The sequence below is a fragment of the Xiphophorus couchianus genome, chromosome 18 (assembly GCF_001444195.1).
Source record: "Xiphophorus couchianus chromosome 18, X_couchianus-1.0, whole genome shotgun sequence".
Classification (NCBI taxonomy): domain Eukaryota; kingdom Metazoa; phylum Chordata; class Actinopteri; order Cyprinodontiformes; family Poeciliidae; genus Xiphophorus; species Xiphophorus couchianus.
Window position 1 is genome coordinate 2764189 of NC_040245.1, and position 26803 is coordinate 2790991.

The 26803-nt window shown below is 37.0% G+C and overlaps 4 protein-coding genes across 4 annotated transcripts; 1 reads left to right on the forward strand and 3 right to left on the reverse strand.

The window, feature by feature from the left end:
• Positions 1 to 1235: 1235 nt before the first annotated feature.
• Positions 1236 to 2424, reverse strand: LOC114161395 (claudin-3-like). Its single transcript, XM_028044648.1, has one exon. The coding sequence runs from the start codon at positions 2148 to 2150 to the stop codon at positions 1506 to 1508; it is 645 nt and encodes a 214-aa protein (XP_027900449.1). The 5' UTR covers positions 2151 to 2424; the 3' UTR covers positions 1236 to 1505.
• A 3068-nt stretch (positions 2425 to 5492) lies between these two features.
• On the reverse strand, positions 5493 to 6901 carry LOC114161394 (claudin-4-like). The gene has a single exon (XM_028044647.1). It carries the CDS (start codon positions 6682 to 6684, stop codon positions 6040 to 6042), a length of 645 nt encoding a protein of 214 aa, XP_027900448.1. The 5' UTR covers positions 6685 to 6901; the 3' UTR covers positions 5493 to 6039.
• A 6706-nt stretch (positions 6902 to 13607) lies between these two features.
• On the reverse strand, positions 13608 to 14680 carry LOC114161442 (claudin-4). Its single transcript, XM_028044710.1, has one exon. The coding sequence runs from the start codon at positions 14547 to 14549 to the stop codon at positions 13881 to 13883; it is 669 nt and encodes a 222-aa protein (XP_027900511.1). The 5' UTR covers positions 14550 to 14680; the 3' UTR covers positions 13608 to 13880.
• A 10347-nt stretch (positions 14681 to 25027) lies between these two features.
• On the forward strand, positions 25028 to 26618 carry cldna (claudin a). The gene has a single exon (XM_028045498.1). It carries the CDS (start codon positions 25127 to 25129, stop codon positions 25748 to 25750), a length of 624 nt encoding a protein of 207 aa, XP_027901299.1. The 5' UTR covers positions 25028 to 25126; the 3' UTR covers positions 25751 to 26618.
• Positions 26619 to 26803: the final 185 nt, after the last annotated feature.

Genomic DNA, 26803 nt, shown 5'->3' on the forward strand with positions numbered 1-26803 from the left:
ACTCATCTGGACTCGCTGCAGAAAGCTTCGATTTTTAACACAAAACCAGACAAATAAGCAGCTAGTGACACTTTTATTAAAAAACAAACAAACAACATAAACATCACAGGAGTGAGTGTCTAAGACGTCAAGGTGATTCACTGTAAAATAATACGTAATGTCTCGAAACACCATAATCTCTCTTCACCACAACAAACTAGCAGTTGTGCTGAATGCAGTTATTATCTGTGTTTATGTTTCTACTGCTAGTATTTAAACTCTGGAAGTCCCTTTACTGGAAATTCATCCATTTTCTTTTTATTTAAAGTGGGTTTTGATGCTAAAAATCAGAGATCAGTTTTCAGTTGCAAACATTAAAAAGCTGCAATCTTATAAAAGGAACTGATTTTTACAGTGAAAGACTTTTAAAATGACAGTGCACAAAGAAATTTGAATAAACAGTTTCAACACTATAAAAAAAACTAAATTCCACCAAGTATTTTTTTTTCCAGCTTTTAGCAAAAATCTCATTACACTTAAAGGAAGACAAAACTAACTTTCAAGTAACTTTTCAGTAAGCTGTAGGAGCTGCTTTTAAGTAAGTAATTCCTTACATTAAATGCTGCAAATCAATGACTTGATGCAATTTGCTTAGATTTAATACTATTTTGAAGAAATAATTGAATTAATTCTTTTTATATTTTGTACTTAAGGAAGAATGTTTTTCTGATACTAGTGGAGGTAGTACTTTTTAAAATCAATATTCAAGAATTATTGACTTAAAACAAGCTCCTAAAATGTTAGTTGTATCTCACTTAAAGAGTAATAAGGTATTTTCACAAAAATTAGACCAAAGAAAATTGGTAAAAATGTGTGTTTTTCACTACAAAAACATTTTTGCTCTAGTATTTAGTGCAAATAAATGAGTACACTTGAAATAAGACAAAACTAACTTACTAGTAACTTATTAGGAAGATATAGGAGCTTATTCTGAATCAATATTTTATTAATATTGTCAAATTATTTCACTTATAACAAGATATTTTCCACCATGTTTTAAATTAAATAATCTGCCAGAGGAACTAGTACTTTTTTTCATCTGTGTTAAGAAGTTATTGACTTAAAACAAGCTCCTCTATCTTGCAGAAAAAAATATTTGAGTTAGTTTTGTCCTATTTTAAGTGTACTGAGATATTTGCACTAGAAACTAGACAAAAAATACTTGGTAAGATTTTGAGTTTTTGCAGTGTAGTTCCACTGGCAGATTTTTCCCCCCAAATGTCTTACTGTAAAGTAGAGCTAGTACATTTTTTAATCAATATTTAAGCCTTATTGATTTAAAACAACCTCCTGAAAGTTACATGGTAGTTTTGTCCTTTTTTCAGGAGGACCAGAATATTTGCAGAAAAAAACTCGACAAAACTCTTGGTAAAGTTTTGTTTTTGCAGTGAAACTCTTGTTTTCTTCAAGTTCCCTCCCCTCCGGACTCGGTGTTCCTGTGGGATCCGGTCGTGTTTGACCTCCACTCATACGTAGTCCTTTCTCTCTAAAACCGGGCCGCCCGCGGACCGGGCTGAGTACGCCATCCTGGAGCTGTTGTACCTCGTCTCCCGAGGTGGACAGGAGCAGCAAAGAAGTCCTCCTCCGAGAACCAGGAGCGCGGCGGCGCCCCAGCCGACGTACAGCGCCGCCCCCAGCTCCCGCCGCTGGGCATCGGTCAGCAGCGGGTTGTAGAAGTCCCTGATGATGGTGTGGGCCGACCAGGAAACGGGGATGAGCTGCATGGCGCCAGAAACGATGAATAGCACCCCGGATAAGATGATCACCTTGGCCTTGGAGGCCTCGTCCTCGATGCAGTTGGTGCACTTTGCCCCGGCGATGGCCACCAGCACGGCCAGGATGGCCAGCAGGATGGAGATGACGGTGAGGGCGCGGGCCGCCTGGAGGTCCGGCGACAGCGCCAACATGGAGTCGTACACCTTACACTGCATCTGGCCGGTGCTCTGCACCACGCAGCTCATCCACAGGCCCTCCCAGATGATCTGCGCCGTCACGATGTTGCTGCCGATGAACGCCGTCACCCGCCACATGGGCAGGGCGCACGCCACGATGGCGATGATCCATCCCAGGATGCACAGGGAGATGCCAATCAGCTCCAGTCCTATAGACATACTGGCTGCTGAGGTCGCCCAGTTAGTGTTAGTGAGTGTGTGATGATCTGCTACCTGGACTGGTAAAGCATCCGTTTTATACCAGTGGGTTGGAGCAGGGGAGGAGTCTGGGATGGAGGTGACATCACTAGGAGGAGAGGAAGGACCTGGGGACTCTCAGGATTCTCTATCGGCTTACAGGGCGACCACAAAGGGCCTGGCCACAAAGAGGCTCTTTACAGCCGAAAGGCCGCACACTGCAAAAACACAACGTCTCACCAAGAGTTTTTGGCCTAGTTTTAGTGAAAATATCTTCATACACTTAAAATAAAACATAACTGATTTAGAAGTGACTTTTCAGCAAAACAGGAGTTTTTTAAGCCAATAACTACTTAATACTGATGAAAAAGTTGTAGTTCCACTGGCAGATTCTTTTACTTATCAGTGAAATAATCTGCCAGTGGAACTACAACTTTTTACCAGTATTAAGGAATTATTGATTTAGAACAAGCTCCTATATCATGCTGAAAACATATTGGTAAGTTAGATATTTGTACTAGAAACCAGACAAAAAATGTTTTTGAAAATGTCTTTTGGTAAGTAACATTTTTGAAAAACCAAAATGTATTTTGGTCTTACCAAGTATTTTTGGTCAGTTGGTAGAAATATTGTACCACAAGTGAAATAAGGAACCTGTCAGCAATAGCAATAATAATTCAAATTCAAAAACAATAAAAAAAAAAAAAAGTACTTATAACAAAACATTTTTCCAGTGTTATAAGTGAAATAATCTGCCAGTGGAACTAGAACTGAGTTGCTAGGTAACAGCCTGGGCTTGGCTGGGGTTGCTAAGTAACGCGCAGTGGAACTTTCTATTGGTGGAACTAGAACTTTAAAAAAAAAAATCAATATTAAGGATTTATTTACTTAAAACAAGCTACTATATCTTGCTGAAAACTTACTGGCAAGTTAGGTTTGTCCTATTTCAAGTGTACTAAGACATTTGTACTAGAAACTAAACCAAAAATACTTGGTGAGATTTTGTATTTTTGCAGTGAAACATGTCTTTTTGTACCCAAAGACATTTTGCATGTAGATTTTGTTCACAGAAATCAATAAAGGTCCCTATAAAGTGTTCAGGTCTGAGATCTTAGTTTCTATTTCAGACTAATTTGTTACTAAAGTCGTTGCTTACTTCAAACTTTTCATCTTTCTTGCTACAAATTACTTTGGTACACTGCAAAAACACAAAGTCTTATATTGTTGGTCTGGTTTTAGTACTTTAGTACACTTGAAATAAAACAAATCTAACTTGCAAGTGACTTTTCAGCACAATAAAGGAACTTGTTTTAAGTTTGTAATTTCTTAATATTAATGAAAAATCTCTGGCAGATTTGTTTACTTCAAGAAAAATGGGGAAAAGAATTGCTAAGAGTAAAATAATTTTCCACAGGATCTAGTACTTTTTAAAGCTATATTAAGGAATTGCTGAAGTAGATCTTATATCTTGCTGAAAAGCTACTTGTAAGTTTTTTTTTTTTTTTTGCTTGAATTGTACTAAGATATTTGCGATGGAAACTAGACCAAAAATACATAATGCGATTTTCTGTCTTTGCAGTGTGGGCTCCAGGGATTCAGTGTAATTATTCATCAGTTAGAATGGTCTAATCAAAGTCAAGACATGAGTCAGAATTGAGAAACTAGGACAAGACTTACAAATTGTTCTTTGGTGTTGCTATTTAAGGTTTCAATCTTTCCATTTTAATGAAGTTTATTACATAAAACTGTTAAAACAAATATGTGAAAGTTTGCAGTTTTAATATTGAAAACTATGAATAGTTTTATAATTCACTTCAGTTAAGAAAACACCAGAAGTGAAAGTTTTTGGGGGATTTTTATGAGTCTGTCTGCCTCCAGAATGTCACTGGGTTTTTTAGGAGTCTGGACAGTTTCCAGAGGAATGCCGCCATTCCTCAGCCTCACTCTGCTGACTGAAACCAAACAAGATGGCTGCCTCCTGTGGAGAGCTGGCCACACTGCCAGTTATCACAAAGTCAACTCATGGATAAGGAAGGTGGACATGCCACACTTTAGGTCTGGGCTTGCAGGAAGAAAATCACTTCTTTTACCTTTTCAAAGCAAACTTTTTAATGCTTTTAAAAAGTTATTTTCCTTTGCTTTTTAACTCTGGGAAAAGTAGTTCCACTGGTAGATTATTTTACTTATAAAAAAGGATTTTTTTTTCTATTATAAATGAAATAATCTGCCAATGAAACAAAGATTTTTTTTCACCATTACTAAGAAATTATTGACTAAAAACAAGCTCCTATATTTTGCTCAAAAGTTACTTGTAAGTTAGTTTTGTCTTATTTCAAATGTCCTAAGATGTTTTAAAGTTTTAAACCTAAATTACTTGGTAAGATTATGAGATTTTACAGTGCAGGCCTTTTTGCTGCAAAGCTGCCAACATTCAGCTTGTACTTTAAATGATTAAACATAAAATTACAATTCATAAAATGACAACTTGAGAAAACTAAAACCTGTCATATAAATTATTTAGCTCTAGAATAATGTTGTTGTTTAAAGGGTTTGCCAAGCAGTTTGGATTTCTGGGTATCTTACATCTTTAGTACATTAAGATGTAACTTGTATATTTAAATGGTCTCTGCTGCCACTTTTTAAACTGTTGAGTCAGTTTTTAGCTCTTAACGTTGAGCCACAATAATTACTTGTTTTTGCCAATCTTATGACAAGCTTGGTTGGTTTGGTGGTTTTCCAATCAGCATCTCCTCCTGATCAAACTGGATCATTAATACATTTACGCAACAAGTATTTGTTCAAAATTCTTTATTGTTTAGAATTGTGGTAAGTAAAATTACAAATTTCTACAATCGATTTTAAATGTAAAGTAAGTAGAGCCACCATAAAGGATTGATTCGGGCTCAAAAATGTAAAATGTTTTACATATAAAAAGGCAATAAGTGGAACATGTAAAATGTTTCTGTGACTTTTGTTTGCCTGAAATACAAATCAAATTAAAAACATCAATCAAATCCTTGCAAAAAACATTATAAATCTTTGGGATTATTCTCCAACAGCACTTTATAAAGCCAACAACCTTTTAAAATGCAGACATCCCAGATGAGCTCAACAAAAATGACTATTTTTGTTTTCTTTTGGATGCAAAACATTAACAAACATTCTAAACTACTTTAAAGGAAACTTTAATGAAATCACTAATTCTACCATATGCAACTTACAGTATTTACTCAGTGCTTCCAATATAACAGAAAAAGGAAGAAAGAAAACTATGATGCTGGATTTTGACTGAAAAGAGAGAAAGTTTCATTTTTATGGTTTTTCTTAGCAAATAAAAATAACTTTAGAGGTAAAAACTACTTGACCTAGTGTCAGTAAGTGAAAAACCAAGTTTGAACAGCAAAAAGACAAAATATACACAAGTATTTTTGGCTTAATTTCTGGTGGAAATTCCTAGTACACTTGAAATAAGGCAAAAGTAACAAATTCTTCAGCAAGAAATAGCTTAATTTAAGTCAATGATTCCTTAATCTTGATGAAAAGCTCTGCTTCCACTGGCAGATTATTTCACTTATATTCACATGTTGTAATTTAAATAATCTGCCACTGGAATTAGAACTTTTTAAAACCAATATCAAGGAATTATTTACTAAAACCAAGCTCTTATATCTTGGTGAAAAGTTACTTGTAAAGTAGTTTCGTCTTATTTCAAGTATTTTTACATATTTGCACAAGAAACTGGTCAAAAATACTTTTGTCAAAAATAGTTTTTTCAGTTTTTAGACGTTTTTGTTCTTTTCGGTTCTGTTTCCGGAGTCTTTAATGAGTTGGTACACGTTGGTCGGTGCGTGAGAGCGGAGCAGATGTCGCTTCAGACGTAGTCTCTCCTGTCATAGCCGTTCGGTACCACCGATCTGGTTTGGGAGTACGGCGTTCTGTACCTTTTCTCCGGCCCCCGAGGGCAGCTGGAGGACAGGATGCCGCCTCCGATGAGCAGGAAGGCAGCGGCGGCCCAACCCAGATACAGCGCAGCACCGATCTCCCTCTTCTGGGCCTCTGGTACGGCCGGACTGTAGAACTCCGTGATGATGGTGTGAGCGGACCAGGACACGGGGATTATCTGGGTGAGGGAGGCCAGAACGAAAGCCCCTCCGGAGGCGATCATCACCCGTGCTTTAGCCGCCTCTTCGTCCACGCAGTTGGTGCACTTTGCCCCCATGACGGACATCAGGAGTCCCAGAACCCCCAACACAACGGAGATGACTGTGAGGGCGCGGGCGGCCTGAAGGTCGGCGCTCAGAGCCAGCATGGAGTCGTAGACCTTGCACTGCATCTGGCCGGTGCTCTGGACCACGCAGCTCATCCAGATGCCCTCCCAGATGGTCAGCGCCGTCACGATGTTCACCCCGATGAACGCCGACACTCTCCACATGGGCAAAGCGCAGGAAACGATGGCGGAGATCCAGCCCAGCAGAGCCAGAGTCACTCCTAATATCTCAAATCCCGCTGATGGCATGTCTGAAGAAATCCCCTCCACGATCAGCACTCACTGACGGATCTAGTGAGCGTCCAGCAGGTGGAACGTCCAAATAAGCAGCAGGTTGTTTTGAGGGAGGAATCAAAGGCGGAACCTCTCGATTATTGGAGAATTCAAATTCTCTCTCGTATGAACAGTGGAAAGCTTGGTTTGGAATGTAAACAGCTCCAGTTTAATCATTCAACTCCCACAGCGCTGGTAGCTCCCCCACCTGCTTGGGTGAGGGGCGTAAACGGGTGTAGAGTGGTTCAAACCTAACGGAGAATGAATGAATGAAAGTAGGCAGCAAACTGTCAGCCGCTGCTGCTGCTGAGAAACACATTCAATCATCTTAAAGGTGACGTATTATGCTTCCTAGAACAGGTCAGGTTAGGTCTTTGAGCAAAACAAAACATTCTCATTATCTCATTCTGAGATGATGTGATTATAGTCTGCTCAGTTCAGACTACTTTGAGCTGTTTTAGGGCCTCTGTCACTTTAATTTAGAATATATTGCTCCTGGCCACGCCCCCAACTCAATGTTTACACTTGCATGTGAAAATAGCTGGAAACAGATCCGTAATTATACAACCATATCTTTGAAAAGCATTGGTGAAGCCTCCTGAACAACCAATAAGAATGGTTTCTGGATTGTAAGTCAACAACAAAACACTTGTCTTTTCCAGCAGCCATTGTACAGGTCATACACTCCAAAAACACAAAATCTTACCAAGTGTTTTTGGTCGATTTTTGTGCAAATATTTTAGTGCACTTGAACAAAGACAAAACTACTTACAAGTAGCTTTCAGAAAAATACAGGAACCTGTTTTAATTCAACAATGCTGTAATAATAAAAAATACTAATTTCATGTATTTTTCAAATGTTAAGTCAAAGAATCTGCCCATAGAAGTAGTACTTTTTCATTAGTATTAAGGAATTATTGACTTAAAACAAGCTCCTTTATCTTGCTTCATACTTATTTGTAATTACTTTTCTTATCTCAAGTGTATTAAGATGTTTGCACTAAAAGCTAGACAAAAATACTTGGCAAGATTTTGTTTTGCAGCGTACATCAGTAAAACCAGTTAACCAAATGTGCTAGAGCTCTGCTTTGGTTGCTAGGCAATGAACTGGGCTCCTGGGGTTGCTAGGTAACAGGCAGTGCCTGCTGATTTTTCACGTTACATTCAGAAGGTTTTTGAAACACCAAAAAACATGAACTTATTGCCAAAACCATCTGGGTATTTTTTAGAAGCAGTAGAGGCCCAGACATATAGACACGCTGTATTAATCCCACCATGGGGAAATTCATGTCGCAGCAGCAAAGAACAAAATTGCAATAAGCAACTAACAATGACAAGCAATCAAATCACAATGAAAAACAACATAAAATATAAAATAACTAAAAACTATACAAGACAAAAGTCTGGTAAACATTCTGTGAATAAACTACACTGGTGACACATTCGGAACCTGCAAAATGACAAAAAGCTAAATAAATACAAGTCCCGTAACTCCACACCGACGTGGGTCTGGAGGATTCCAAGGACAAGAATGGCAAATAGAGAATGAGCTGGTGTGGTGGAGGCTGATGAAACTCTGTGTGTGCACATAGTTGGGGGATGGTCTTATCACTTTCCCCTTCGCAAGTGAAACTTTTGAGTCTGCTAGTTTCAAAAATAAGTTTCAGTCAAAAGGAAGGAAGTGAGTGAGACTGATAAAGAAATGACGAGCAGCTGAAGGGGAGTAAACGAATGAAACAGAACAAAGATGGAGCCTAAACAATAACGGAAATAAATACTAAATCTAACAAACGCATCCAATACTCAACAAGAAGGAACAACGTCAACTAACAGAAGAAATAAACTAAACAGGGAGGAAATGCAAAAGAACAAATCCAAAATTCAAATGAGAAATAACATAAAATATTACAAAGTATTTTTAGTCTAGTTTCTCAGTACACTTAAAATAAGACAAAACTAGCCTACAATTAACTTTCCAGCAAGATGGGAGCTTGTTTTAAGTCAACAGTTCTGTAATATAGATAAAAAAGCTTTAGCTTCACATGTAGATTATTTCACTTATAACAAGGGAAAACTTACTTGTTCTGAATTAAGTAATCTGCCAATGGAACTAGTACTTTTAAAATCAATATTAAGGAAATATTTACTTAAAACAATCTCCTATATCTTGCTGAGAAGTTAATTTTTAAGTTAGTTTTGTCTTATTTAAAGTGTACTGAGATATTTGCACTAGAAACTAGACCTAAAATACTTGGTAATACTAGATTTTGTGTTTTTGTAGTAAATAAGAAGTCAATGCAAGGAAATAACAGAACCAAAAGTCCAAAATGTTAAGAGAGAGGCAGTACAGGGCAGAAATATAATGTAGAAAACTGAAAGGGAGATGTGGAAAAATGCAAAAATAAAAATACTGAAACTAGCACATTTCTTAATTAAAATGTTAATTGGACTGAACTTATATAGCAGTTTTCCAATCATTTTGACTTCTCAAAGCGCTTTACACTATTCGCACTCACAAACGCACACACATTTCTACACCGATGCCCAGATTAGTAAGCAATTTGGGGTTAAGTGCCTTGCCCAGAGGCACATCGACATGTGGCAGGAGGAAACTGGAATCGAACCTACAACCTTCCGATCACAAGATGACTACTCAACCCACAGAGCCCGCAAAGACCTAATCTTTTATAATCATTATTAGAAATCATGACTTAGATTATTAAAACTTCTTGAAATGTTATTTGCTGTGCTCTTCTTTTTGATTGGCTGTCAAATAGCTCCTCAAGCTAGCACAGCTAGCGCGAAACGAAAAGGAACCGTCAGAAGCCCTGCTATGGAAGGCTACACAATCAGAAGGCAAGAGACGACATTCATGCTAAACGACTAATAATTACTAAATACTGAATAAAAGTGAGACAATATCATTCTAAAAGTCGACGTTTCTTCAGCTGTTTTGTAGTATTGGCCAGAAGCTAATGCTGTTCGGGTCCGTGGCATCGGAAAGTTCGGGAATCCGCCATGTATGCTAACCACGAAGCTGTATTGTGTACAGCAAACTAAGTGAGTAACATTTTAAAGTTTTGTATTGTTTGCTGATTATAATAACCAATAACTAAACTGAGTTGGATTTAGCTAATTTCAAATAAGCTAAATTAGCACCGAGCTAATTCCGAATTAGCTGAATGCAACTGTTGTTGGGATGACAAATGCAGAGGGGGATTAATAGGCTTTTGCAGATTTGCTTATGTAAGCAGATGTTTAATATATTTTTTATTTAAAATGCTGATTAAATTATGTACTATTTTTAATTCGTTACTAACAATTGCCCTGTTTTAATAAGCTGATGAGAGAAGTTGAATGAATACTTTGGAAAAGATTATATAACCGATGTGCTAATTAGTGAGTTTTCTTTTGCTTATTTAATTTATAGAACTGTGCACTAAGAAAGTAGAATGTGCATCAAACTGAGCAGAAATTGGTAAAACTACTAAAATAAATGGTGAATCGTAATTTTTAACCAAATAGCCTTTATGTCAGAGAGGTAGCAGCAAGATAGCTGTATTACCAAACTTCTGTTTGCAATCACACTGCATTATGTGCCACCCCACAAAATCTGTTTATAATCAAAGATTTTGTAAAGTGTCCTTTGTCATAGTGAATTAAAGCCAGATAAAAAAACAAAACAATCAAAATGAAGATTTTTCCAGGTCCTGGTAACCTCAGGAGCAAAGGGACTGTAGCTCTGCAGCTGAGCTTGAGCTACTGTTAAAATATCTGTTTAAACGTCCATTTAAATCCTCATGATATTCTTCATTACTGCTACTTGAGGACTCCTCACTTTCCTAAATGTGTTCAGTAAGTGTCAGGGTTCTACTCATATTTTACTTTACATAAATGTTTTTGCCGCTGATTTAGTAGATAAGCTTCCTCTTAAATGTAAGGTACGTACTTTGTGGGTTTGGCACAACTTCTAACTGATTTTTATCATGAAGACACTGTATGTCTGCACAGGAAAGTTAAATATCATCTGTGGTCACTGAATGGAGGTTTCTACCACATTCAGATGAGTCTGAGCTAAATAAATTACCTCTAGCTTTTCACTGCTGTGTGTTTTTGTAGTCACTATAAACACACAGCAAAAACACAAAATCTTACCAAGTGTTTTTTTAATCAAGTTTCTGCAAATATCTGAGTACACTGGAAATAAGGCAAAACTAACTTAGATGTAACTTTTCAGGAGGATTTAGGCGCTTGGTTGACTCAATGATTCCTTGATATTCATATAAAAAAGTATTATTTTTACTAGCAGGTTATTTCACTCATAAGAAATGTTTTTCATGTTATTATGGAAATAATCTGGGTTGCTAGGTAACGGGCTGGGCTGGGGTTGCTAGGTAACGGCATAGTAGAATATTACTAGTGGAACTCAAATTTTCTCATTAATGTCAAGGAATTATTCGCTTAAAACAGGCTCATATTTCATGCTGAAAAGTTACTTGTCAGTTAGTTTTGTCTGATTTCCAATGCACTAAGATATTTGCACTAGAAACTAGATAAAAGTACTTTGCAATGTTTTGTGTTTTTGCAGTGCATTTTTGGCTTCATTTGTGTGACTTCCAGGAAGCAAAATGGTGTAATTCAATCTGAAACGAAGCTTTTTGCTTCTGTTTTGTCTCAATATCTCAACATATATGCATTTTTTGATGCACTTTCCTTTATTTTTATGTTCACGTTTCTGTAAGTTCTGGAAGCTTTTTGCCTCTTTCGTACGGCACCTTAAGAAGGATGAGGTAAACAATTTCAAACGACTGATCAATAGAACCTTTGTGTCTCAGTTCGGACTCAGTTACAGTCCAAATTTCATCCCCCCTCCGAACAGATGGAGACCTTTATCTCTTAGTCAGTTTCGCCTTGCAGATGGAGGACAGGTCACAATGGACGGAGAGCATAAGGCGCTCCTCGGAAACAAGCCCCCCATTGTTCTGTACCTGCACTTACCCTGAAATAAAACTCCTCATTTTGGCTCGCACCAGAACCGCTCTTATTGGTCAGACTCTGCTGACCGACGGACCTGGCATGTGTCCGAGGTTCTGCATAACGGAGTAATTTGGAGCATGAAAGTATTCATTTTAATAACAAATTAGAGTTAAAGAAAAGCTGAAATCAGAATTATAAACTTGGTTTTCCATTTTTAGGAACAGAATCTACATACAGAATATACAGAAAGGCATTCTGCGACGACATGTTTGTTGGTCTAGTTTCTAGTGAAAATATCTTAGAAACTTGAATTAAGACAAAACTAACAAGTAACTTTTTTAGCAAGATATAGGAGCTTGGTTTAAGTAAATATTTCCTTGATATTGATGAAACGTTCTAGTTCCACTGGCAGATTATTTCACTTGTAACAAAACATTTCTTCCATATCATAAGCAGAATAATTTTCCAGTGAAACTAGAGCTTTTTCATCATTATTAAGAAATTATTTACCTAAAACAAACTCTATATCTTACTGAAATTTTAATTGTAAGGTAATTTTGTCTTCTTTCAACTGTCCTGTAAGATATTTGCTATAGAAACTAGACAAAAATTCTTGGAAAGATTTTATGTTTTTACAGTGTACTGAAGAAAGATCAAAGTTTTTAAGTAATTAATAATTTTTCGTAACAAATTAGTTTTAATGAAAAGCTAAAATGTCAAATTGAAACATTTTACAGGAACATTTTTCCATCTTTAGGAACAAAATCACATGAAAAATGTACAAAACCAAAATCCTACCAAGTATTTTTGGTTTAGTTCCAGTGGAATATCTCAGTTCACTTTGAATTAAATACAGTCAAGTTTATTTGTTTCACACATTTCAGTTACAAGGCAGTTCAAAGTGCTTCACATCCTAAAAACATCATGCAGTCATCAGTTATGAAGCAGTTAGTACACATTACATTTGGTCAAATATAAAACTCATCAATCAAATTCACATCAAATATATTGATCAATGATTTACTTATTACTAATCAAAGATAACTCTGAACAGCCTTGATTTATAGGAACTCTGTTTCAGCTGGTTTGGAAAGACAAAACTAACTTTGAAGAAACTTTTCAGCAAGATTTCAAGTCAATAATAATTTATTATTGATTAAAAAGTATTGATTCGTTCCTCTGGGATATTATTTCACTCATATCAAGACATTTTTTCCCATGTTGTGTTTTTCTCTTAACAATTATTGACTTAAAACAAAATCCTAAATCTTGCTGAAACGTTACCTGTAAGTTAGTTCTGTCTTATTCCAAGTGTAAATATAAACTAGACAAAAATATTTGGCAAGATTTTGTGTTTTTACAGTGTACTGAAGTAATTTGCATGAAAGATCCAACGTTTTGAAGTAAATAGTCATTTTAATAACAACTCAGTCTTAAATAAAAGCTACAATCTCAGAAACAAAAGGTTTATAGGAACAAAATCTACATGCAAAATATCTTTGAGTACAAAAGACATTATTTCACTGTAAAAACATAAAATCTTACCAAGTATTTTTAGTTTTAGCACATATAAAATAAGACAAAACTAACTAATAAGTAGCTTTTCAGCAAGATAGAGGAGCTTTTATTAAGTAAATAATTCCTTAATATTGATGAAAAAGTTCTCCACTGGTTGATATTTTATTTGTAACAAAACATTTTTTCCAATATTAAGTGTTTTAATGTTAAGGAATTATTGACTTAGAATAAGCTCCTAAATCTATCTGTAAAGTTACTTGTAAGTTAGTTTTGTCTTAATTCATGTGTGTTAAAATGTTTTCCTAGAAACCAGAGAAAAATTACTTGGTAAGATTTTATTTTAAATTTTTATTTTTTTGCAGTTGTTGCAAAAAACTGTAAAACCATCACAATTTTTGCTTGTTCTGAACATTTTAATTAAGAATCTGATATTTTAGAAAACTTTAGACTAAACAATAAACGATTGTCCTAAATCAAAATTAGATTTTTATGAATAAATTTAGTTGTAAAATAGTTTAAATCATAGCTCATCTTCAAAGTTTAAGCTCCTATTTTGTTGAAAAGTTCCTTGTAAGTTAGTTTTGTTCAGTTTCGCATTAGAAACTAGAGGAAAATACTTGGTAAGATTCTCTGTTTTTGTTTTTCTATCCACAAACATTTTCAGTCATATCAGTCGTTCAGACATAGTCCTTCCTGGTGTATCCGTTGACCGAAGTGCTTTTGACGGCTGAGTAATCCACCCTGGGCGCTGCGGAGACGGCGCCACTCGGCGCTGCCGCTGCTTTAGACGGACAGGAGCAGCAGAGCAGAGCGCCCCCCAGGATGAGCAGGCAGGACGCGGCCCAGCCGAAGTACAGAGCGTTCCCGAACTCCCGCTTCCCCGTCTCCTCCAGCATGGGGTCGTAGAAGCCCAGCACGATGGCGTGGGCCGTCCACGACACGGCCACCAGCATCAGCAGCCCGGCCGCCACGAACGTCACGCCGGCCGCCGCCACCAGCCGCGGCTTGCTGCTCACATCCCGGCTGCAGTTGGTGCACTTGGCGCCGGCCACCGCTAAGCCGATTCCCACGATGCTCATCACCATGGAGACGATGACCAAGGCCCGGGCGGCTTGCAGGTCCGTGGGAAGCCCCAGCATGGACTCGTGGACGCGGCAGTGCATCTGGCCCGTGCTCTGCACCGAGCAGTTCATCCACAGGCCCTCCCAGATCACCTGGGAGATGACGATGTTCTGGCCGATGAAGGCCGCCACGCGCCACATGGGCAGGCCGCACGCCACCATCACCCCCAGCCAGCCCGCCACCGCCAGGATCATCCCCAGGATCTCCAGGCCTGCAGAGTACATGGTGGGAGGACGAGGCTCGGCGGGACACAAGGCCTTCTGTGTCTGGAGACGAAGGCGATATCGGATCTCTGCCGCTGGAGGAGTTTAAGCGAGGAAGTAGGAGAGGGAGAAACAGATTCCTTTTACAGATTGGAGGACTGAAGGTGGAGTCAGCTTCAGGTGGTTCACCTTTAACTTTGGTACACTGCAAAAACACAATCCTACCAAGACGTTTGGTCTAGTTTGTCTTGAGAAAACTAACTTTAAGTAACTTTTCAGCAAGAAATAGGAGCTTTTCTTTAAGTCAGTGAGTCCTTAGTATTGATTAAAAAGATTGACTGATTGTTTAACTTATGACAATACATTTCCCCATTTTTAGAAAGTTTCTATCTAGTTTCTACAGCAAATATCTTATTACACCTGAAAATAGACAAAAATAAATTTCAATTAACTGTTCAGCTAGATATAGTGATACAATTTTAGCAATTTTACAACAGACTAAACAGTTAATATCTCCAAATTCTTGTGTAGAAGTATAATTTAGATTTAGAATAACAATATCTTTAGTTCAAACGTTTTCTAAAATATCAAAACAAGACTTGGGATGGTTTCTTTCAACAAAGCACAAAATCTTACAAAGTGTTTTTGTCCAGTTTGTCTCGACAAAACTAACTTACTAGTAACTGTTTCAGTTTGTTTTAAGTCAATAATTCCTTCATATTGATAAAAATGAAGGTACTAGTTCCAACAGCAGATTATTTTACTCATAAAAATACATTTTCCCAATTTTATAGTGAAATAATCTGATGGTGCTGCATTTAACCCATTGGGGCGACTTAAATTGGGCTATAAAATGGAGCCCAGTGGAGGTGTGCACATTAAATGTTTCTCCATTTCTCCCAAATGGAGAAAACATTGCAAAAAGTATAATAAGATATTTGCAGTAGAAACTAGACCAAAATATTTGGTAATATTTTGTTTTTGCCATCACAAAAGACTGAAAGCTGCCCAATTATTTGTTGTTGGACATTTTCATTACGAATTTTGAAGAAAACGTTTGAAATAAAATGAGTGTTTTAATCTAAATTAGATTTCCACAAAAAAAAAAAGTTACTGTTATTAGTAAAATTGCTAAAATTGTGGCATATATTCTTTTAGATCGTATTTACTGGATGTCGACCAGATATGACGGCATGGCAGAAAAAGATTGGCTCAGTGTTTAAATAAGACTTTTCTGCATTAAAAATGACAAAACATCGCAGCGTTTTGTTTTTAGCTGGTCTGTCATGCAAATAGAAGAAAAACAAGCCTTCATTTCAAGTTTTTTCCTTCAATGTTGCTAGTTTTTGGCAGGCATACATCTAAAAAGAATAGAAGATAAGTTTTGTGGACTTCAGCTGTAAATGTAATGAGAAAATGTAAAGTTAAGAGGTGAATGCATGCTGGAAGAGTCCATTAAAGCTGCTTTCATCTTTATCCCTTTTCATTGTTTCCTGCTGAACAGATCAAAAACCCTGAACCAGGAATTAAATCCTAAATGATCCTTTTACCTGACAGACAGCAGAATCTCTGAGGTTAACTAATAAATGAGGAACTCTCTGTCATTAAAGACTCTCCACTCATTAACAAAGGTCACCGGGGGGGTCAGAGGTCAAGTCAGGTGAAGAATCTTTGCTTTCATTGTGTTTTTGTCTGATGCACTGCAAAAACACAAAATCTCACCAAGTATTTGTGTCTAGTTTCTAGTGGAAGTATCGTAGCACACAGTGTACACACACAAAATTAGACAATATTAATAATAAAAAGCAAAAAACTTGATTTAATTCCCAATAAGTGTCTTTGAATTAAACTGTTATTGCATAGTTCCACCGGCAGGGGGGGCCAGTCTCTCCTGCTGTCTCTTAATTGGTCCATATGGTCAAAGCAGGAATTTGTTTGGATTTGCCTTTAATGCAAATTCTAACCTGCTTTATTCAAATAAGAACCAGGTTAAAAATAAAACACCTGGATGCTTTAATGTGCAGACATGTGATACTTTGTTGGTTCAGCTTGTATTTCTGTTCCAGCATTCAGTGTTTTGGTTCACATTTCCATCAGTTATACATTTTCCTGACATTTGCTCATTCGCGTCGTTGCACTTAAGCCATAGTTGGTAGAGAAAAATATAAAATCTCACCAAGTATTTTGTTTCTTCCTGCCAGATATGGACGCTTGTTCTAAGTCAATAATTTGTTGATATTGATGAAAAGTTTTAGTTCCACATGCAAATTATTTCACTTAAACAGGACATTTTCCCCCTTGTTGTAAGTGAAATAATTTTCCAGTGGAAATAGTATTTCTTTAATCAATATTAAGGAATCAGCACAAGCTCTTGTGTCTTGCTGAAAAGTTACTTGTAAGTTAACTACTGTATGTCTTATAAGATGTTTGCACTAGAAACTAGACACAAATACTTGGTGAGATTTTGTGTTTTTGCAGTGCATTCCTGAAACTCCTGATCTCAGTCAGAATCTAAAACATGTTATGCAAACCGTTTTATAATTTTTTTTAAAAAAGCTGGTGTTTTTAAAATGTCAGACAGTTGAGATGAGAAGATAAAAGATAAACATGAAGTCAAATAACGGTGAGTTCAAAAATCAGTCAGTCTTCTCATTTGATTGTTTTTCTGTGGAAATAATAAAGTTTTGGAGCAGCTTAATCATAATCCAGACGTAAATTCAAATTAAGATTTGGTCTAAATCTTGAAGCTCCATTGTAACCTGAGTCCAGCATTTCAAGACTTTGTGATGACGCATAGAGATTAAATCACCATAATAAAACACAGACATGAAAGGAAAAGCAGGATCAGATTTAAAAACAGAAGAAAAAAAACAATTTTAGCTTGAGCTTTTTCACTAACATGCTAATAAAATAAATAAATAATAAAATGACGAGGATAAAAACATTAAATTACATAGATAACATAATATCATGACTTTGTTTTCATGTGTTATTGTGACTTTATTCCTGTATTATTATGACTTTATGCTTGGATGACTTTATTCTCCTAATTATATCTTTTCATGTTTTATTTTGTGTTAGTCTGGCCATAATACTCCACCATACAATTAAATGTTGCACTTAAAGGAGCAGGAATCTTCACCATTTCTCTTTTTCTCACAAACTGACAGAATAAGACAAATATTGATTCTCAGAGTCCAAACAAAGAATCCTGAGGCCTAAAATCAAGGATAACGAACACATCACTGTTAAACTGTCACATTCTTCATATAAAAGAAGGCAACCAGTCACTTAAATTTGGTTTGTTTTGTGTAATTCTGCTCCAATCAAAAAGCTGAAATGTAATAAAAGAGGAACTAAAGCCCTTTAGTCGTTCCTCTCCACCCTCTCCGTGTTGCCATTGTTTCTCTGTAAGTTAACTGTAAGTTAAATCATCAAGTACTAATCTCTGCTTTGTGATTTAACTCCATGATTTAAGCTACGGCAGGTTTTTTCCTGTAACAGTTTGTTCCAGGAGTTTTAGGGAGTGTCCACTGTGAACGTGTTGTAACTCGTTTCTTGTCAGAACGTTCTTTAAAAGCGATGAAGTCACCGCAGGCGGCGTAAATGTGAAGCAATCAGCAGAAGATTTGAACACAGATTAAACTTCCTGTCACACAGGAGGAGGAATGTTCTCCAGTAGACGGGTTATTAAAGAATAACTAAACCCAAATTAACTTTTTTCCCCCGTCTTTGTTTTACTCTGCAGATTGTGACATTTTTGTGTAAAATCTGGTTCAATTCTGGAAATTACACTTTAAACATGCTTCCATTAATCCCTCTCTTTTGCGCCAGAGACATTTTATTTATTTAAAAAAAAGATTTTAAAAGCCAAAACCGAGATTTGAGTAGTAAAAAAAAAAAAACAAAGTAGAATAATTCAGTTCAGATTGTTTTCATGCTGGTATCAGACAGAAACTCTTTTGTCACAAAACAAATAAAGATCTCAGGAATATCACAGCCTTAGCGGGAAGCTACTATGCAAAATTCCCTTTTTGCACATTTTTATCCTCCAGCTGCTTCTACAAACAACCCAAGCGCTTAAAACAAACATCCAGTCATTTTTTAGCAATAAGTTAATATTCTTTTGTTGTCTGGAAAATTTACTGTTTCAGAAACTTTCGGAATGTAATGCCACAAATCAGCAGGCACTGCTCCATTACCTAGCAACCCCGGTGAATTTCCAGCATGTTTGGTCAGCTGGTTTTACCGCTGTATGTGCTGCACAAGTGTTTTGTTGGTGACTTACCATCCAGAAACCAGTTGCTGCATTCTTGTTGGTTGTGCAGGAGGCTCTACTAATGCTGTTCAAAGATGTACAGTCGCATAATTGCGGATCTTTTTGCAGCCATCTTCATGTGTGAGTGTTCATGTTGAGCTTGGGGGCGTGGCCAGCAGCAGCTCATTTGGATTTAAAGTGACAGGACGCCCTAAAACACCTGAAAATAGGCAGAACTGGGCAGACTGAAATTTAATAAAAAATTATTTTGCTCAAAAAAACGTAATGAACATGTTTAGTTTACCTGTCATAACCTGTTCAAGGAAGCATAACAAATCACCTTTAAATAATCTCAGGGAGGTTATTTAAACCTCTAGTCATATTGGTATGACTAGACATACCAATAAGCTGCTTTTGTCTCTTGTGTCGCCCCCTGGCTCAGTGACGCCCTGGGCAAACTGTCACATAACAAATACCAAACATGCACTACATATTCTGAAACGTGCAGAAGCAGAAAGTCACATTTTGAATCATGAGTTTGATTTTTTTCAGTAGCTTCCAGGTTCCTAGTGTTAGTATTTCCCTCTTAGAAGTTTTGACTTTACAATAAAGTCTATATATTTTTATTCTTACATAAAATAAAAAAAATAAAACACTTTTAAAAAAAATATTTACAAAAAATAAAATTAAAAACCACAGAGAAAAAAAGCTAATAATTAGCTACAATGGTAATAACAACACAGAAGAAGAAAAAGGAAAAAAAAACTTTTAATAATACAAACAAAAAAACTTTTCTGTTGCTCAAAGTGGTCTGATTGTGGTTCCTCTTGTGTTGCAGCAGGCGCAGCGAACATGTCTGGACCGTTTCCTAGCAGCAGGTGTGCAGTCAGAGAAGGAACACCTGGGTATCACCTGGGAGTGGCAACCAGTCGCACCACTTCCAAGAAGCTACAGCAGGTTTTCCTTTTAATACGTTTGTGTTGGCACATTACGACCCGAGGCGGTCTTTAAAAACAAACACAAGCACCTTCATGTGTCGCTTCCGGCGCGAACGGGTTTGTTTATTTATTTATTCAGCTTCTTTTGTTTGTTTATTCCTGTTGCTGTTTAGTTGTACAATGTGAATAATATGAAAATATGCAACAGGAAGAGAACCTGAACAATAACGCAATAATAAGTAATTAACAAAGTCCTATATCTTGCTGCAAAGTGACTTTAATCTCAGAACTCTGACAGTTTTCTCAGAACTGTGAGATTAAAATCAGAATTTTTTAATTTTAGAAAGAATTTAAAGAATTTCTTCTTTAAATTTCAGAATTCTTAAATCTCAGATTTGTGAGATTAAAGTCAGAATAAATTTTTTCCCCTCCTCCCCAGTGGCCCTAACCGTCTTCCGTAAAAATACTTTGTAGGATGAAATGTTTTTTGCAGTATAAAATATTATTTAATACATGGATAAAATGCATTACAGCATCTAATTTGACATGTGTTACAGTTAATCCAGCTATAATGATTTCTTGATCATAAGGTTCTGTGTAGAAACGATGAATCAGGAGGTCGATGTTTATGTCACGCTCCACATGCGTTTTTATAAATAGCCACAGAAACTGTGACTCCCGGTGAGCAACGCTCTGAGGTGCGCCGACGCGTCACACAGGTCACCAAACACACTTCCTTCCCGCTCGGAGTTAAGACAACGTTCCTGAAAGCACTTTGTTACTTTTGTTCCCAGATGAGGCAGCAGATACTTCAGCTAATGAGATAATTGAATGTCCAAACTATTCTTTGAATTGTGATTCCCGACCCAGGCTGGATGAAGTGCTGGGCTGAGTTACAGCGATCGGCAGCTCTTACACTCTGCAGGCTGGGCTTGGTTCGGTTTACCTGCTGGTACTTGTTGCTTCTCCCTCTGGAATTTTCTCACGACTCAAACTTATCAGCGGTTGCTGCAGAGACACGCAGCGAGTTTATCTGTCTTCTTTGTGCCGAAAAATTGGCAAAACAAAATGAATTGTATTTTTATTCATTTTTTATTAACCTGCTTATTTTCCTCTGGATAAATCCATGCCCCTCTGAAATTATTTGTTAATCTTTTAAGTCTTTGTTTTTTTACAGTGTGTGACCCAAAGTAGTATTTCTGGACTAAATTACCAATGTCCCACATTTTTGTAATTTTGCTCAACAAGTTCTGCTGTTATCTTTTTCAAACTTGTGGATTTTAAATGGCTACAGATTTCAGGCATTGCTATGCTTCACGGGTGTCCAAAGTGTGGCCCGGGGACCATTTGTGGCCCTTGGACTGATTTTGTGCGGCCCCCCCAGCTGCAATTCAAAACAAGATACAAATTTGGCCTGTAAATGCAGATGGAAACGTTTAATTTGTTATCAGGATAAAAACTATTTTACAGTAAAATGTAAAGTACAACACAAAGTATTTGTTTATCCAAAGACTTTTACTGAAAAGCTGCACCAAAATCAACTTTTGTTCTTTCTTAAACTCGGCTAAATGTAGCGAGCATTTTGAAAAAAAAAAGACCTAAATCCTGTTCTTATTTCTTATTACTGAAAATAAATTTATTCAGTAAAGCCCCAAAAACCCCTGAAAACAAGATGATTTTTGTGCAAAATCCACAGCGGCGTATTAGGGCCATTGTAAAGTAAATAAATAGTAAATTTCTCCAAAACACTCAGAAATTTTGAGATTAATTTTCAAGAAAAAAATAAAGATATGTGCTACAAAAAAAAAAAAAAATCTGATTTTTAGAGTAATCATAAATTTCAGAAGTTTTTGCAGGAATTGACTTTTTTTTCCAGTCTACGACAGCCGTAACACACCGTCGTAAAAATACTTTTCATATTTTGGATCTTTTGGATATTTAGTTGGGGTGTTTTTGGCTTTTGAGTCTACAATTTTGGCCCAGGTGACAAAACGTTTGGACCCCCCTGCTGAACTTTCTCCTAATTGCTAAGGAAACCAGTTTTTAGTTGAACATGATTGAAATCAAGTTTATTTGTAAAGTACGTTCCAGCAACAAGCAGCTCAAAATGCTTCACACCATGAAAACATCACACAGTCACTACAATCTATGAACATTACATTTTGTCAAACACCATCACCAAAACAATCACTACACATCAAATATGCTGATCAGTGTTCCAGTTATTGTTAATCAAAGAAAACTTGATTAACAAGAGTTTTTAGTCTTGATTTAGATGCCAGTATTTTGGCTGTTTTGCAGTTTTCTGGAAGTTAATTTGAGTTTCTTTAGTCCTGGGAACGTTCTTCAGGTGACAGAAGGCTGATTTTGCAACTATCTTTATGTGTCTGTGAAGGTTCAGACGCAGATTTCAGAAGTTTCTAGCTGTAATAACTGAAGCTGTGAGTTTTGATTGTTCTCAAATCAACAGTATAAGATTGTTGATTTGAATTGGATGCATATACATGATATTTCAGTTGACTCTAGTTGATTTCAACTTTAGTTGACTGTGTCCAGCTTTAGTTTTTGCAGTGATTTTAGGCTGATCTCGTCCCGAAAGAGTCTGTCCTCGGCATCTTAATTGCAGAAATTCCTGCATCCCCCCAGAACCCGATCTCCATGGCCCGGCTCCGGTCCCTTTATCTGATCCCACCTCAGATAAAACAGAGTATTATATCCGAAAGAGCAGCTCCGGCCCTTAAACACAGCATCCATTCATTTCTCTACCGCCCTCAGTCTCCGTAGCACTGTTCCCTTTTTTTTGTTGCAGCAGAAAATATAAAGAGATTTTTCTTTCCATTTTGAAATCGTTTCCCAACCGATGTGTTCCCATTGCGGTGGAAAGACGATTGGTAATAAAATCATTGATCTGGACTGTAGAGCGCATTTCCGTCTGAAGACGAGACGCTCCTCGCCGTTCATCCTCTAACGCCTGGCGTCGCAACAAGGTCGGCTGTTTTCTTTTAAATTCCCTTTTATGTTCATTTCTTGGTTACCAGAATATAGAAAATAAAAGTTGAAAACATTGTTTTAAATGTCAGGTGGCAGCACTGCAAAAAACACTACAGTAGATGTTACCAAATATTTTTGGTTTATTTCCTAGGGAAAATATCTAAGACAAAACTTACTTAGAAGTAACTTTCCAGCAAAATATAATGGTTAAATTTAAGTAAAGAATTCCTTAATATGGATAAAAAGTAGATTTTCACATTTATAACAATTTTTCCATTTTCTAAGTAAAATAATCTGCAAACTATTATTTTTTTTGTTGACTTAAAACCAGCTAGTAACCGTTACTTCTAAATTAGTTTTGTCTTATTTCAAGGGAACTAAGATATTTGCAGAATAAAATACTTGGTAAGATTTTGTGTTTTTGCAGTGCAGTAACGCCATCCCACGTCTTGTTTGTTTTGGACTTTTTCAGAATGAATCTGGTATTTTTGAAAGCTTTTGAGTTAAAGATAGTTTGATCATAAATCTAAATCAGATATCTATGAAAAAATAGAGACGCTAACTTCTGATTTAGTTGTTAAAATTGTGGTATTTTCAAAGCTTTATTAGTTTGGAAGGATTGTATTTCCTGGATGTCTGCCGTTTATGACGACCTTGGAGAAAAAGGTTGTTAAAAACCACAGACAATGCAGAGAAGGACAGAAAAAACCTGAATGTAAAAGCCAAATCAAGGCTTCATTTTGCATTTTTTAAACTCAGTGTTGTCAGTTTTTGGCATGTATACATCTAAAAACAATTGAAGATAATTTTGGTGGACTTCAGCTATGAATTTAACCGGAAAAGTTAAAAGATGAACGCATTGCTGGAAGAGTTTCATTTTTATTTATAAGTCGGCGTTTCTCTTTTTATTGTTTTTTGCTAAAGAGATTAAAAAAAACTAAACTTGTGGAGTTATTTCCTAAATTATTCTTTAACCTTGTAAATACTAATGCTTGTGTACTTCTTTTTTTTTATTCGCGTGACGTTTTTCTTTGTGGTTGAAAGCAGTTACTTTATATTCATGGTGAGTAATAAGATCCCCCAGTTCTACATTTTTCTGTTTACCGTCAAACACAGCAGCTTTTCAACAGAGAATAAAAACATTTTCTGCTTTTTTTCCTGCATTTGGACTCATGAAGTAACACATAATAGAAACAGCCAGTTTTGATTTTTGTGATCTTGCCAAATGTTGTGTAAACCTGCGTGTAAACCATTAAAATCTGGAAAAGTTGGCATGAAATCTAAAGAAAGAAATCAGATTCATGGTTTTACATCGAGAATCTTTGACACTTTGTGTTTTACTGTTGCACTGGATTTTATTTAGTGGTAAAAGGGGATAAATTTATGCACTGAAGTTGGTGATTGCTACATAACAAGCTGTAAGAAAGTCCAACTGTTGGCCGTCTTCTTGAGGACTGTGAATGATTAGCTTGGCGTTTTTTATAAGTCACTTTTCAAACAACCCAGAGGTTTTACAGAGCAAACTTCCTGTTGTGTAGGTGAAAAAAACCTCACAGTCTGAGGTTAAGAAAACACATCTGAAGGTTTTTTTTCCTCTTCGTAAAAATAAATCAGCTGTAAAATGACATAAATGAAACAAAAAACAGGATCTTGTTCTGGAATTTGAGATAAATCACTTTTAAAAGAAAATCCTTGAGACTTTTTCATTGAGTCATTTCAAATCAGAACGATTTTCTTACAAATACACTGCAAAAACATAAAATATTACCAAGTATGTTTGGTCTAATTTCTAGTGAAAATATCTTAGTACACTTGAAATAAGACAAAACTAACTTACAAATGACATCATAATGAGAAGTATGAGCTTTTTTAAGTCACTAGTTCCTTAATATAGATAATAGACAAAAATGACTTACAAGTAACTTCCTGTTTTTAAAAATAAATCAGCTCTGAAATGTGTCATAAATGACACAAAAAGACAGAATCTTGTTCTGGAATTTGAGATAAATCTCTGGAATTTCATTGATGTACCTTAAAACAAACAAAAAGAGTATTTTTATTAAAAACCTGAAGGATTTTCCTGTTGCTTTTCTTGTGTTTCTATGATTTGAGTGTATCATAGCAGCCAAGAAATGAGTCATGTTGTTGCATTTCTAGCTGTTTTGATTGCCCTGAAAAGGACAAAAACCTGACAGGATGAGACATGCCTGGAGGAGGGGAGTGTGTGTGTGTGTGTGTGTGTGTTTGTACGTCACATCGTGACCATGTGACAAGCCCCTCCTGGCCCAAGCATGTATAAAAGACTCGCTTCCACCCTGGACAAACATTTACTCTTGGGGATCTCTCAAGCAACACTTGCAAATAAAGACAAAGCAGACAGAACTTTTGGACGGTTTTCCTCGTGAGTTAGCATGGCATCTGCAGGATTACAGATCTTGGGCATTGCCCTCGGCATCATTGGCTGGATCGGGGCCATCATCACCTGCGCTCTCCCCCAGTGGAGAGTGACGGCCTTCATCGGCTCCAACATCGTCACGTCTCAGACCATCTGGAAGGGCATCTGGATGGAGTGCGTTCATCAGAGCACGGGCCAGATGCAGTGCAAGGTCTACGACTCCATGCTGGCGCTGGAGCGGGACCTCCAGGCGGCCCGCGCCCTCACCATCATCTCCATCCTCGTCGGCATCCTCGCCGTCCTCCTCGCCGTCGCGGGGGGCAAATGCACCAACTGCATCGAGGACGAGAGCGCCAAAACCAAAGTGTGCATCACAGCCGGAGTCATGTTCATCATTTCTGGCCTTCTGTGCATCATTCCCGTCTCCTGGACGGCTAGCAGCATCATAAGCGAGTTCTACAACCCATATGTGACCAACGCACAGAAAATGGAGCTTGGAGCATCGCTCTTCATCGGCTGGGGGGCCTCCGCCCTCCTCATTCTGGGCGGTGGACTTCTCTGCGCCAACTGCCCTCCCAAAGACAACTACAGCGCCAAGTACTCAGCCCCTCGATCAACCGCTCCCAAGGACTACGTCTGAGAGGGCCGAGACATTAAGAAGAGACTCTGATTCATTTCTGGGGAACAAAATGTTTTGGACTCGTTGTGTTCAGGATTCAGTCTGATTTGTTTCATCGTGAGGACGAGACGGCGGCCACGCCCGATTAACTGTCACCGGGAAGCAGGAGAGAAAATGACGACAGATCCCTGGGAACAACTTTTCTTGTATTACTTTAACTCATAGTGTTATGTTTTTTAAATGCATTTCATTTGTTTTTATTCATTTCATTATTTTTTTTTTTACTGTTTGAATTATTCACTTTATACTAGTTTCTGCCTGAAACTGTAAATAAAGATTTTTTGTTATTAATACTAAGATTAAGTAATCTGTTTGACTCGTTTTTGTTCAGAAATGAAATACTTAAGACAAACTCCAGAAACAAAATCTCACCAAGTAGTTTTAATCTATTTTCTTGTACAAAACTAACCTACAGTCCAACTGACAGATTATTTCACTTAGGGGAAAAATGTTATAAGTGAAATAATCTGCCAGTGGAACTAGAACTGCGTTGCTAGGTAACGGGCAAGTCTTGGCTGGGGTTGTTAGGTAACGGCGCCGTGCCCGTTGATTGTGAATAAAGTGGAATAATCTACCCTATTGTACTTTTTCATCAATATTAAGGAATTGTTCACTTAAAACAGGCTCATATCTTTCTGAAAGGTTACTTGCAAATTAGTTTTGTCTTATTTCACGTAAATTTAAAATATCCGCAGTAGAAACTAGACAAAAATACTTAGCGTGATTTTGTGTTTCTGCAGTGTACCCTTCTGAGCTGATCAAATACTTTTTGGGGTAAATTTCTTAGATTTTTCCCTGATCTGTTTCCAATAAAAGCAGACCTACACTCCTTTGTGTAACATTGCTCTTCATTAAGCTAATCTCCAAGAATTTTTATTTTTCTAGATTTTTTTCAAGCGTTTGTAACCAGCAGGTGTTGGATAGGTGTGGCTCTCTGGGAAGAGTAGCTTTTGTTTTCAGGAAGTTGAGGGTTTGACACCAGCCAACCGTTTTATGCAAATGTTCCCTTAGGCA